We start from the raw sequence: 14,714 nt of genomic DNA, 5'->3' as shown, positions 1-14,714 counted from the left end.
AACATCAACAAAGTAGCTTGTAGGCTTACTACCCGAGTAAGCGACAATCCATAAGTACAACTAAATCAGAGGAAAGATTGGAGGACTATATATATATAGATATATATATATATATATATATATAATATATATATATATATATATATATATATATATATATACAAAGTTTCATTATGGAACAAGACTTTGTATTTTATTTGAACATCTCTTTACATATAAATTAATATAGCTTGTACAATGGTTACGCAATATTTTTTTCTAAAAATACTTTCCACAGAAACACAAGAAACCTCTCATATAATTTACCAATCAAAGTTTTTTTTTTTTTTTTTTTTTTTGCCCTATAGTTATAACATCTGTATTCATATTTGCCCACTCTGTGTTATTTTGTTATATCTTATGGTTTTAAAAAGCAAATAGACGATGATGAGAACAAAATAGACTTTTTTTAAATATCCTTATTTTGATTTGCTTGCGTGTCGCTTGCTATTCAAGATTTCCTCTTATTCTTCCTTCGAATAATAAGTTCAGATAACTTTCCAATTGCACATTAACCACAAATTGCTTTTCCGATATTGGACCCTTATTTTCATATGTTTATTTCTTGTAATTTTCACTCTACCCATGGAACTATACTACTTCCACGGAAATGTGGATACTGTGAGGATATGGTGAGTATAATAATAAAATCAAGGGGATACATTTGCTCAGATCTTTCGGGTTTGGATATTCGTTTTTCTCTTAGCTATAACTCCAAACCCCATTCTTGTTATGTTTAAGCTTGCTTTATCGTTACTAGACATTCAAGCTTCCTCTGCTTTGCCAACCGCAGTTTGTGTAATTATGCCTATTGCTGTTTCCCAAAGTAAATAAGCAAATCCCAGTAGTTTCCAATTTCCTTAGTTTAAAAGTGCAAGCTCTCTTGAGGGAATCCCTAATTGTAACAATGGATCTTATGTCTTTATTATTATTATTATTATTATTATTATTATTATTATTATTATTATTATTATTATTATTATTATTATTAATTATTGCTACTACTACTACGATTTTTTTCAAATCATGAAGAACAATAATTTATTTAATTTATTTTCCTGCTATGGAAAGGAAAATACCCCTGATAACAGTTCGTTCGATGAGAGTTTAAAGGGTTCTGTACGTAACTTTTTAGCTCGTTATCTGCCATCAAAATCGATTTAATTATGCAAAATAAATTCCCATGGGTATACTATGCCTCCATGATCTCATTACAGGTAATTCCAGAGTCATCCAGTTTAATAGGTTTTGCTTCAACTTTAAATTTACTCTCCCCGTGTTAAATCAGAAACATTCATAAAATCTAGATGAAAATAAATTTCCAGTAACGGAGTTTATAAGCAGTTATCGATAACGGGTTTCCATATTGGGTTTCATAAACTTAATGAAGAAGATTCCTTTTCCAGTCTCAAGTTTAAAAGATTTTTTTTATTATGTAACAGAGAAAAGATTTTGCAAACTCAGGTGCTGGGTGTGAAACATAGATAACTGACAAGCAGAAACTAGGAGACCTATCTCTGTCTCGAATGGCGACCTTTTGAAGATTTTCTTGTAATAAAAGAATGGATTTAGTTGGATAAATGTTGTTGCCTCTCTCTTTAAATGAATTAGATGAACAATTGAATGAGAATGCGAAATTCTGTTGTGGCACATTCATTCTTCAGCAACATCAAATTGAGCCAGACTTTAGCTTTAATTTGTTTTAGCTGGTAGTGTCAACATTAATATTTCTACGAAAAAGTGGCATTGGTTCATCTGTGTCGTTAAGTTGTACAACGTTTTCATCTGCTTTATCACGCTGAATCCTGTCCCTATCATTCTCCTAATAACGAAAGGAAATGAATAAGTGTCTTCTAATCCTTGCCCCATTTTTCTAAACCCCAGTTGGTGGAGCTGTGATTGCTGGCCCACCGGAAGTCTACGTTGAAACGGGGTCGCGATTGCTGCTTACTTGTTGGGTCATTGCACCTCCTAAACCTCCAGGACCCATAACCTGGCTGCATGACCTAGTTCCCGTCAAGACAGATGGATTGAGGTATGTATTATTTACACATAGGTTTCTTCTTTTGTTGATATGTACTACATGCAGTAGATTCATTAAGTAGATGAGACCATGATGTGTATTATGGGCGATGAGGTATGAATTTGACTATGTGGATAAATCAGTTTTCTATGACTTCACCAAGACATAGTGTTTACTATAAGATGGCATGATGTGATAGCATAGAAACTTGTGCAAGTGTCCTCTACTTACAACGCTGATGTATTAAATCATTTGGAAAAGAATTCGTGTATTAGAGCACACACTAGAAACAGGAGGCAAGCAACGATTTACTGTAGAATAACAAATCAAAACTGAACTGGGAGTTAAAGTAATCTGGCAGCATGAATCTGTTGTAGTGATGTTTTGTTAATGATAATGGCCATACACCGATAATTTCCCTATATATATATATATATATATATATATATATATATATATATATATATATATATATATTATATACATATATGTGTGTATATATATAATATATATTATTATATATATATATATATATATATATATAATATATGTATTTAAAGGAGAAGATAAAGATTAGTGCCCATTAAAATTCGCAGGGACAAAATTTCTTGTTGCAGTTCACGATGAATTTGAAAGAATGACTTATCAACAATATTTGCTGAATTCTCTTAAGTGCTTTGCAATTACGTAACATATGTAAATCATAAAATATAAGAGAAGTGCTTCAGCCGAACAGATTTTTAATGATTTTCATTGAAATTCTGGCCATAAATATCCAAAAATGGGCCATTTATCGGATTTCGCTTTAACGCAGATAAGTTGAGTTCCGGTCTCCGGTGCAAGAAAAAATTGCATCATTTCCCCGGGAAGCCAAAACTGAGGACAAAATTAAATTGCCCAGATTCTCTGGAGTAAGCCGAATGTGTAAAACGTCCTTCCAAATATAATTTTTAATATCCTGTACATATTTAATTCAAATACTCGGACACTGAGGGTAACCTAAAAAGAAAAAGATATTTTATCTCGCGAGCTCACACTCCACCTGACTCAAAATGAATTATTCCTTTCTGGATGAATATTAACATTCGCTCAGTGGTCCTGTTGGTGAGACTGCCGAATTTTCCATTCTCGGTTCTTCCTCTGTCTATCGGAAATCACGAAATTAGAGAAAATGGAAACATGAAATACGTCCAACCTGGTGAGTGGAGGGACTCAGAAAAAAAAATTATTTCTGATTAGAGAAAGAATATAGAATATTTTTCATAATTGAAAATGCAAGAAGGGAACAGTCTACTCTTTGTTTATATTTTCAGTACTCTAACGCTTGTTTTTCAAAATGGGTCAACATGTCAATGTAAATCGAGTGATCTATAAATTTAGCTCTTTCTAAAAACTCGCAACAGAAACTTTAAGTACTTATTCTGATATTATTATTATTATTATTATTATTATTATTATTATTATTATTATTATTATTATTATTATTATTATTATTATTATTATTATCATTATTATTCAGAAGAAGAACCCTACTCCTATGGTGCAAGCCAATAGAGGCCATTGACTTAAAATCCAAGCTTCCAAAGAATACGGTGTTCATTACAAAGGATCAAGAGGAAGTAAAGGGAAAAGTGAAAGATCTCTGTTGAAATACAACTTATAAAGATCATAACATTAACGCTTCGCGAATTTCAATTCTACCCATAAAAATAGCTGCTCCAAGACGCAAAGCATCGTACATTATTGTTGTTAAGGGAAATTGTATAAGCAAATCCTTTGTTTAAACTCATTATACTTAAAACCTCGTATTTGTAGAGCTTAATGAGCAAGAAATGGAATTTACACAAAACATTTTCTCGTTGGGAATTTAAGGTGCTCGAAATTTAAGGTGCTCGACTTAGAATATGAGGCAGTAAACTTGATGCGTAATAGCACACAGCCTTGAAACTTTTTGTTTCTCTGGACTTCAGAGAAAATACCGAATCACATTTTTTTCTTAAGCAGTAAATTAGGTGGGCAATTACTTGGTCTTATATTATAGAGAAAATACCGAATTACATTTTTTTTCTTAAGCTGTAAATTAAGTGGGCAATTACTAGGTGTTATATTATAATCTGGTATGCATTAAGTTCATACAACTAACTGGTGGCCAAAATTAAAGAACACAGCAACGGACGAAGAGCGTTCAACGCCCAAATAATATTTGAAGAAATGTATCAGAGCCGTGTACCGCAGTTGTCAGTGGAATGTCGGTAGTGTATTGATGCTGTAGCCAAGAGAAAGAATGACTCACGGCAAAGACTCGTCTGCTCGAGTGCTGTGTGCCCTTGGTGAGATATCAAGAGCAAAAGACGGTTATTCATGGCGAGCGCAGAGAACGAGCCATAATAATACCCACCACTTTGCAATTAACTAGAGCATGAGTCCTGTAGCCACAGACCCATTACTCAGGCGACAGAAAATACAAAATCTGAACTATTTTTCATATGAACGGACTTAAATGAAACATAAAAAATATAAGGTTGTTTACGGTCTTAAGGTATGTACATTTTAGTACTTAGCTAGATGAAGTAAATGAAAATCTGTGATTGCATTGAAAGAACCGAGAAATGTAGGGTTAATGGAAAGAAGGAAAGGAATTGGTGTATAACACTGGGCGGAATAAAACAAGTTTTGATATTAGTGTATGTAGTCCATCAATAGAGGAGCGAAAGAGAACTATATTGAAGATCGAATTTGCTCTGGGCTCGATTTGGAACAAATGAAAAGTTATTGAGTGAGCAAAGAGTTGCTGTATTTTGGAGTTATGGAGTGACTGAAGTAAAAAAAATGAAGAAAGCCCTATAGTTATATGTTCAGAGAGGTATTTGAGGATATACTTTACTCCTCCTTAAGATAGGCAAATTACAAAACAGTGAGTAAAGAGACCGAAAATAAAGTTATCCGAGTACAAAGTAGATAGAATAGTAAGGCAATTAATGATATACAAAGAAAACGACAGACTGGAGGTGTATTTTAGCTTTTTACGATTGAAGTGAAAGTTTCAGTTAGAGACCTACGAATTAGAGGAGAACTTTGTGTTAAATAAGACTAATGAATTTTTATAAATACGTTAGAAACACGTGAATATAACTGCGAAGTCAGAGGAGAGTTAGAAGGGAACAAAAATGTAGAAAGAGGGAGTAAATAAAAAAACAGAAATAGATTATGAAATGGGAGGTTTTCTGATTCTGTCTGAAGAGACAGTATTATCAAAAGTGGATGACTGTGAAGAGAACGGGACATTGGAAGTTGTTGATGTAAATATGAGATTATTTGTTGAAGTAACTGTTGTAGACTTAATTAAGAGAAAGTCTCAGAGATTGGAAAATAGAAAATTTCCAGGAATGAAAGGGGTTACAAGCGAAAGTCTGTTTTATGGTGTTAACAGCCTAATTGGGCTGTTTAGAAGAGTGTCTGTAGGCGATTAGAGGTTATCTGACTTCTCGAATGCTTGGTAAGTATACCTTAGTTTAACCAGACCACTGAGCTGATTAACAGCTCTCCTAGGGCTGGCCCGAAGGATTAGATATTGTTTACGCGGTTGGGAACCAAATGGTATCGCAGCAACGGGACCTACAGCTTATTGTGGGATCCGAGCCACAATAAATCGAGAAATTAAATACTATCGTCAGACATGAATTCCTCTGATTCCGTGTTAGCCAAGCGGAGAATTGAACCTCGAACCACCAGATTGGTAGGCGAGCACGAAAATTACCCGTCCAACGAGGAACTATTTCAAGTCTATGGTCCCTGTGGGTTTGTTCCATATGAATAGGGTTCATAACTGTATATTTGTTTCTGCAATAAAAGGGTTTTGGGAAAGATTTTTTTGGTGATAAGTGTGTAGATATCAAATATCGTTACCATTACATTGCATATACTTACTACATGCATTCATGCATATTATTGATTAGAGGATTATGTTTACATTATCATTTACATTGCATTTATCCTTTTACCATTTGCACTCTACTTACTGTAAGACCACTTGTTTCACTACGCATCGTGGCAACACTGCATTTATATGCGGCAACAATGCTATTGTTTCCCGCCATATATACGATACATTAATCAGTTCCTTCCGGTGGTCACTGAGGAGTGTAGCACGGAACTTCCTTCCGCCTTCACATCGCTGTAGCTGTCAATATATGGAATTTTAAGAATCTACAGTTTCATTTCTCCACCCTTCGTTCCATTCATTACATGGACGTATGTGGCAGGGTTTCAACCCATAACAGGTATCTCCCTTAATATTGTCATTGCAGAGGGGGAGTGAGTCTACACATCGCCCAGGAGGGACCAAAAGCTAGCGCCAGACTCTCTCTCACGAGCGTCTCTCCAGCAGATGCCGGGAATTACACCTGTCAGCCAGAGGGACTCGACACTGCCCAAGTATCGGTATTCGTCCTAAAAGGTGAGATTCACTTAGAACACTACCAACGATTTGATTAACCCTAGTTTCCGCTTTGCAATATTATCAATCTTCCTCTTTACCTTCAGCTTTTCCCATTTCTATATGGGGTCGCTGTTTCTAGTCAGCCTTTTCCATCTTCCTCTGACCTGTACATCTTGTTCTCTTAGACCCTTTTCCTTCATGTCATTCTATAATTTATTTTTCCACCTGAACTTTGGCCTTCCCCTCCCTCTTCTGCCCTCCACCTCCATGTTCATAACCCTCTTACATACGTGTTCATCTTCTCTCCCCATGACATGAACAAACCATTTGAGTCTTCTTTCCTGACCTCTTTTTGAAACCTCTAATACTTTGACTGTCCCCCAGTATTATCAATATTAATATTAAAGTTATCTCAATATCATCCATATGACTAAAACTATCTCAATATTATCAAATGACTTAATATCTATCTGTTTTTGCAAAATATCATCTTGAGAATCTGTCATTATTATTGTATTTGCTATGATTATTGTCATTACTGGTATTTTCCTTTTTTCATTATTACTGTGATTATAATCAATATATTTTTTGCATTCAATTTTTAACTATTCTCAACCTTAGTACTGTTATGACCATGACCATTTATTTTGACTACCATCTTTTATACTACCTCAGCAAATATGAATATTGCCGATTTAATGTTTTTTTTATCATATTGTCTTATGTATCTAGTCTGTATGTTATTGTCTATTCTTTGTATATTTCATGTATATGGCCTTGAGCTGAAAATGAAAATTATTATTATTATCATTATCTTTTTTTTTTTTTTTTTTTGCTGTATCACAGTCCTTTAATTCGACTGGGTGGTATTTATAGTGTGGGGTTCCGGGTTGCATCCTGCCTCCTTAGGAGTCCATCACTTTTCTTACTATGTGCGCCGTTTCTAGGATCACACTCTTCTGCATGAGTCCTAGAGCTACTTCAGCCTCTAGTTTTTCCAGATTCCTTTTCAGGGATCTTGGGATCGTGCCTAGTGTTCCTATGATTATGGGTACAAATTCCATGTTCCTATGATTATGGGTACAAATTCCACTGGCATATCCCATATCCTTCTTATTTCTATTTTCAGTTCTTGATACTTATCCATTTTTGTTTTCCTCTCATTTTTCCTCTTCAACTCTGGTGTCCCATGGTATTGCGACATCAGTGAGTGATACTTTCTTCTTGACTTTGTCAATCAACGTCACGTCTGGTCTACTTGCACGCATCACCCTATTATTATTATTATTATTATTATTATTATTATTATTATTGGTTATTTAGGTAGAAGACCCTCTTTCAAACATGTTCTATTGAAGGAGATTGCTGCTTCAGCTGCATTATTTTATAGAAGTTCTTTTCTATTCTTCTTATTACGGCTTTTTCAGTACTATTTAGGTTGGCGAGTAACGTGCTTATTCGATACATATGAAACGTCAAGATAAACGAATTTTACGATGTTCATATATATTGAAATCTGGAGTACAATGTCCAATAGATTTTTTTTTTTTTTTTTTTTTTTTTGCTGTATCACAGTCCTCCAATTCGACTGGGTGGTATTTATAGTGTGGGGTTCCGGGTTGCATCCTGCCTCCTTAGGAGTCCATCACTTTTCTTACTATGTGCGCCGTTTCTAGGATCACACTCTTCTGCATGAGTCCTGGAGCTACTTCAGCCTCTAGTTTTTCTAGATTCCTTTTCAGGGATCTTAGGATCGTGCCTAGTGCTCCTATGATTATGGGTACGATTTCCACTGGCATATCCTATATCCTTCTTGTTTCTATTTTCAGATCTTGATACTTATCCATTTTTTCCCTCTCTTTCTCTTCAACTCTTGGTGCCCCATGATATTGCGACATCAATGAGTGATACTTTCGTCTTGACTTTGTCAATCAACGTCACGTCTGGTCTGTTTGCACGTATCATCCTATCCGTTCTGATACCATAGTCCCAGAGGATCTTTGCCTGATCGTTTTCTATCACTCCTTCAGGTTGGTGCTCGTACCACTTATTACTGCAAGGTAGCTGATGTTTCTTGCACAGGCTCCAGTGGAGGGTTTTTGCTACTAAATCATGCCTCTTTTTGTACTGGTTCTGTGCAAGTGCCGGGCATTCGCTTGCTATGCGGTTTATGGTTTCATTTTTCGTATTGCACTTCCTACATATGGGAGAGATGTTATTTCCGTCTATCGTTCTTTGAACATATCTGGTTCTTAGGGCCTGATCTTGTGCCGCTGTTATCATTCCTTCAGTTTCGTTCTTTAGCTCTCCCCTCTGTAGCCATTGCCACGTGTCATCGCTGGCTAGTTCTTTGGTCTGTCTCAAGTATTGTCCGTGCATTGGTTTGTTGTGCCAGTCCTCTGTTCTGTCGGTCATTCTCCTGTCTCTGTATATTTCTGGGTCTTCGTCTACTTTTATTAGTCCTTCTTCCCATGCACTCTGTAGCCACTCGTCTTCACTGGTTTTCAGATATTGCCCCAGTGCTCTGTTCTCGATGTTGACGCAGTCCTCTATACTTCGTAGTCCTCTCCCTCCTTCCTTTCGTGTTATGTATAGTCTGTCCGTATTTGCTCTTGGGTGTAGTGCTTTGTGTATTGTCATATGTTTCCTGGTTTTCTGATCTATGCTGCGGAGTTCTGTCTTCGTCCATTCCACTATTCCTGCGCTGTATCTGATTACTGGCACTGCCCATGTGTTTATGGCTTTTATCATATTTCCGGCGTTATTAGTTGCCGATATGGTGTGAGACGGGAGTGCATTATTTTCTTTTTTGAGCCAGCCTCTGGTTTTATATATATTGTAAGACGCTTGTGTGTCTAGAGCTAGGCGGGTGCTAGCATGGGGTAGCCGAGCTCCTATAGAGAGGTGAAAGAGGGGGAATGGCTAATAATATGTTTAAAGTGTTTTATATAATAATAAAGTCACATAGCTCTGCTCGCCTAGAGACAAGGGGTGGTACACTGCAAAGTTCACAGGGGAGAGAATGGTATTTGCTGAACAAGCAACTTGTCTCAGAGGTCGTTCCCCGTTTGCGAGGCATGTGCATTCGTTTGTACGCGTATTACAGGCCTACTGGTTCAGGGTACTTGTGGAAGACGCATTCTTGTGCAAAGGAGAGAACAAGCGGTTGCTCTAAGTGTCGGGAGAAAACGCCCATCGAAAAGGTAAGACACGTTCTTTAAAAACTTAGAAAATCTGTTACCTTTTGGAAAAGAGAGAGAAGTGTGGAAATATTCTCTTTACGTAAATACTTTGAAAAGAGTGACGTGGGGTGTCTATATAACTATTATCTTTATTACAGATGGGTCCGATTCCATGGTTGATTAGGAATGGGATTCTCTAACTGACTAATACTAGACAATGTGACTTTATTATTATATAAAACACTTTAAACATATTATTAGCCATTCCCCCTCTTTCACCTCTCTCTCTCGTCATCTCCTCTCTCTCTCTATTAATTTTAATATATTCTATATATATATTATTATATTGCAAGTAAAAATAAAATAAAAATTGTGAATCAAAATAAAAAAAAAAAAAAAATTAAAGGTAGAAGTATAATGAATAAAAAAAAAAAAATAATTATAAATATGTATAATATAATATATATAGATATATAGTTTAATAATAATATATCATATAAGTATATATACTGGAAATTCAAAATGAATATGAAATTATCATGAAATTTTAGGAATTACAGTAAAGTGTAAATATATAGATCGACACGATTATGGATTTATTATTTTGACCAAATATAGACTAGTGAAACAGTACGATCTTATGGACTGTAAGATCATTCACTTGTACGGTATTTTATATAGTGTAAAGTTACTGGATTGTTTTGACGATGCCTAGTATTGTGGGTTATACATAAAAAAAAAAAAAAAAAATGAGTCATTTCCTTGATATTTTCCTATGCAGCAGTTTTCTTCAAAAAATACTAATTTTCTCCCTTTTTGAATAAAAAGAAAATAGCTTCCACCGTTTACCGGTAAGTATCATTCTTACAGGATAAGCAGTTGATGTAATAAGGTACATTACTCGTGATTTCGGTGGAATTCCCTTCTAATACATAGTTCTAGTATGTATTTAACATTTAACACTAAGACGGAATGATGGGCTTCCCGTTATTTAGTCCAACATGTATAATATCTGAATTATTTCTGTTTCTAGATGAACAGCCGAGGGCAATGCATCACGACTCTGCCACCAGCCTCCGCAGTAGCAGGCTAATAGACCTTGTGATATGCGTTCTCCTGATTCACACGGTCAGATGATACCACTACAAATTCCTTTGCAAGGGTTCTTAGAAACAAACCATATCCGCTACATCCTGCTTCATAAATCCCAGTTTATTCACCTTCAGAACGTTTTTCCTCTGAAATCTACGGAATAAACAATGTCCTCAACCGTGAAGGTGAGGATCTACTGACCTATTTCTCAAAGCAACGTTAGCGTGCTTGAAAGCTTTGATTTATTTTATTGGTGATGCCTAGGAATCTGTAGCTTTGCCTAAAGGGCTATGCATTGTTTGGGATTAAATATTTTGCAACTTTCAAGTTCTTTGACAAATTTGGTCGTTGTCTTTTTTTATCACTTTCATGGGATTTAAAATAAGATAACAACAATCATTTATACCTTCCAATGCAGATTCCCGTTCCATTCAGCCTATACCTTCAATATCACAAATTCTTCTGTTAACAGTAATAACACTCATATCATTAACTGTAAAAACCCTGTATATTATTTTCATAGGTAATTATGAAGACGAATGGGCAAAATTACTCTATTTCTTTATTTCCAGGATTATTAATAATCAATCTTTCGGTGCTTCATAAATGATCGGGTAATTTTTATCTTAGCAGTTTCATTTCCAACTGTCTCTTCTCAAGATGTTTCTATGTATATAGTAACTAAAGTCATATATACTATATATATATATATATCATATATATATTGTATATATATCTATATATATATATATATATATATATATCCAGTGAATTACAGGGGAAATCGTGACAAAAGATGAAGCAAGCAATGAATGTTATGGTTTTGATAATGCCTGTTTATCTTTGTTTTATTTTCATCGTTTTTGAAACAAATAACCTGAAGATGGAATTTGTAGTTTTGTGAGAACATTAATTATTTTACTCCCTCCTTGGTAATACTTTATGTAGAAGGCGTGTGTAGTGAACAAGTATTTAAAAAATTAGGTAGCTTTAAAAATGTCATGATCCTAATTGTTGTAGGTTATCCGTTTATCTCTGTTTCTATTGACATTGAATTTAAGAAACTTCTCCTGGTTGGGGTAAAACTTTTTTATCTTTATGTCTTGATTTTTTCTTCTTCTTCTTTCTGCTTTGTAACAGCGTCGTATTCTTTTTTTTGCGCTTACAGACAAACCCTCTTTAATTATTGTTACACTTCTATGTAGCACACGGGTAGAATGGCACCTGCGGTGACCAAAGTAGTTTGAATTCATTTTAGATCTAAATAACGAATTGGTTTCATTATAAAAGAGCTTGAGTTCGGGAGAGACGTCTTTTAACAGTTTGGTGAAAGTTCATAAATGTAATCGCAGATATTTCCAGTGAAGGAATAAGTCAATAGTTTTAGTAACGTCCTCTGATAATCAAAGCATTCCCGTTACTACATCTCTTGGGTCATACTGCTTTATAGTTTTTCATTTATTTACGGGATAAAAGAGGGGACTTTTGCATTGCATTGTCAATCTTGAACTTTTCATATTTTGTACATGTGCGTTTTTATTGATTCCATTGCTTCATGAATGGAATCTTTCAATAAAGCCCTCAAAAAAGCAACATTACTTATCTTGAAAAACTTTTCTTTTGTGCAAAATCAACAACTCATATGGTCAAATATCTTCATATTCATTTGTATTACAATTGCATTCTAATATGGACAACATATTGAAATACATGATTTTTTCATGCTGTTTCCTCTTTCAAAACTTTACATTACAGTGATGTAGAAATTGCGACACAAATAAGCCTACGGGAGCTGTTCAACAAGTTTTATCATCTAAGACAAGGCGTGATCCGACCTCCAGCTTACTCGGGGCGCGTGCTAACATCTACGGTCAAATAGTGCGTTGTTTCAACAACGAAAATTTAAATAAAAACACTATATTTTATCAGAAATAATTTTTCTGTATAGTTTAACATGCACATTAATTATTCTTTAAATTTTCATTTTAATAAATAAATCATAAATATCCTATCCTAAAATTCCTGTATCTTTAACTCAACGCAAAACACCTTTTTCAGACCTTTTAAGGCTTTTCCATAGGGCTTTCCTACCCACCCAACAAGAACAACAACAGCAAGAATAACAACAATAACAAGAACAAGAACAACAATAACAACAAAGTAGTTTGTAGGTTTACTCCCCGAGTAAGGGAAAAGAACTGTACATTATATTCACAAGTAGCTAAGCAGAATATGTTTGTTTTCTATTGGATGATTCTACTCCATCTAAACAATCGTGATGATAAATGTGAAATTGACATCATTTACTTTGATGTCACTCATTAGAACTTTTGTATGAAAATCAACTCTTGCACAATTCCTCCTGGCAATCATCATTTTCATCTGGAATTTCCATTTTCAAGTGATGGCCAGAACTTGATCATGATTTCAGCCACATGTTTCACGTATGGGCTCTCTTATTGTACAGTAATTATGTGGCAATAAGTGTGAATTTGTGTAATTCTTGTGTATGTTGTACCATATGTTAAGAATAAAATTGATTTCCTGATAACTGTTGTATTTCACTTCTCCTCTGATATCTTCACTTCATCGCGTCATTTTGTCTATGATCACATCTTATACAGTAAATTATGTTTTGTCATAGTATAAAAGATTCTGTTTCTCCCTGAGCCTTTTTATTCTTTTTCTTCTTCTTCTTCATCGAGAAACTCGCCTGTTTGACCAAGCTTTTATAAACGAGAACAGATAAAATGTTTCTCAGACTTTCCCTCGATGTTGGAAGAATACAAAGTCTATCGAAGCTCAAGATAAACACGTATCTTTGAGGGAAGCAGAATTTTATCACATAAAAATCCACTTTCAACTGATCAGACAAAAGATATTCAAATTCGCTTATGTTTTGCAAAAGGTTTTCATTGGTTCTTCGAATTATAAATTTCCCGGGATGTTTATCAGCATCTAGAGAAGTGATGATTACCTCGTGAAACTGCATTCGTACGATGAAGTACTTTTTGACCAGCATTTGGGTATTATGCAAAAATCGTGGTGTAACTATTAGCAATATAAAATTTCAATATATATATATATATATATATATAGAAATATTAATATATATATATATTTATATATATCTAATATATATATATACACATTTAAAATCATAATAGATGCGCGTGACTACATTATATATGCGAATACCACAGGAAAATGACAGGCAGAAGTCAGTACTGACCTTCTGCCTGCCATTTTCCTGTAGTATTCGCATATATATATAATATAAATTATTATATATATATATAATATATATATTATATATATATATATATATGCGAATACTACAGGAAAATGGCAGGCAGAAGGTCAGTACTGACCTTCTGCCTGTCATTTTCCTGTGGTATTCGCATATATAATGTAGTCACGCGCATCTATTATGATTTTAAATGTGTATATATATATATATATATATATATATATATATATATATATATATATATTGAGGATTTTCAAAAAAAAACAAACTTCGTTCAACAAGAAAAGGCCTCCTGAAATGTTGGAGTTTAACTTCATCTCTTCTCTTTGCAAATATCGAGTTGTTAAGTTTATTCCTATAATGGTAAGAAAACTGAACTGAATACTGTATGTTAAGAGGTATACAATATCTAATATATTTTACTTATCCCAATTTCCCCAAAACATTAGATAATTTAAGCGATCCTCCAGCATTCTTATTGAAAGGACGAAGAATCTGGAAAAAGATATATCTATGAAAGGAAGTGTTTTTTTTTTACTTGTAAAAAGATCCCTTTGGACAATCAACTAGAATTTCTTTTCACGGCAAATTAAATACTCCACTGATATATCATTACTTCAAATTTCCTTATTAATGTTCAACAATTTTCATATACATTCATACATACATTCATACATATATGAAAGTTTA

General features: G+C 34.3%; 1 protein-coding gene across 9 annotated transcripts in view; it reads left to right on the top strand.

Moving 5' to 3' along the window:
• Positions 1-13,319, top strand: part of LOC135215540 (hemicentin-2-like) — a 57,398-nt gene extending 44,079 nt beyond the window's left edge. For 6 of the 9 annotated variants that reach the window (XR_010314705.1, XR_010314707.1, XR_010314704.1 and 3 more), the window contains exons 6-9: positions 1,924-2,074; positions 6,370-6,518; positions 10,716-10,959; positions 12,530-13,319. Coding sequence is in view for 1 of the 9 variants with exons in the window: in XM_064250373.1 (XP_064106443.1) it covers positions 1,924-2,074; positions 6,370-6,518; positions 10,716-10,819 (404 nt within the window). In the remaining 8 variants the exon portion in view is untranslated. Of the gene's footprint in view, positions 1-1,923; positions 2,075-6,369; positions 6,519-10,715; positions 11,460-12,529 lie in introns of those variants that run through there. The other 3 variants (XR_010314710.1, XR_010314711.1, XM_064250373.1) reach the window with 3 other exon arrangements.
• Positions 13,320-14,714: the final 1,395 nt, after the last annotated feature.

This window comes from Macrobrachium nipponense, chromosome 5 (assembly GCF_015104395.2).
Source record: "Macrobrachium nipponense isolate FS-2020 chromosome 5, ASM1510439v2, whole genome shotgun sequence".
Taxonomy (NCBI): domain Eukaryota; kingdom Metazoa; phylum Arthropoda; class Malacostraca; order Decapoda; family Palaemonidae; genus Macrobrachium; species Macrobrachium nipponense.
This window is presented reverse-complemented; position numbering and strand designations above follow the sequence as displayed.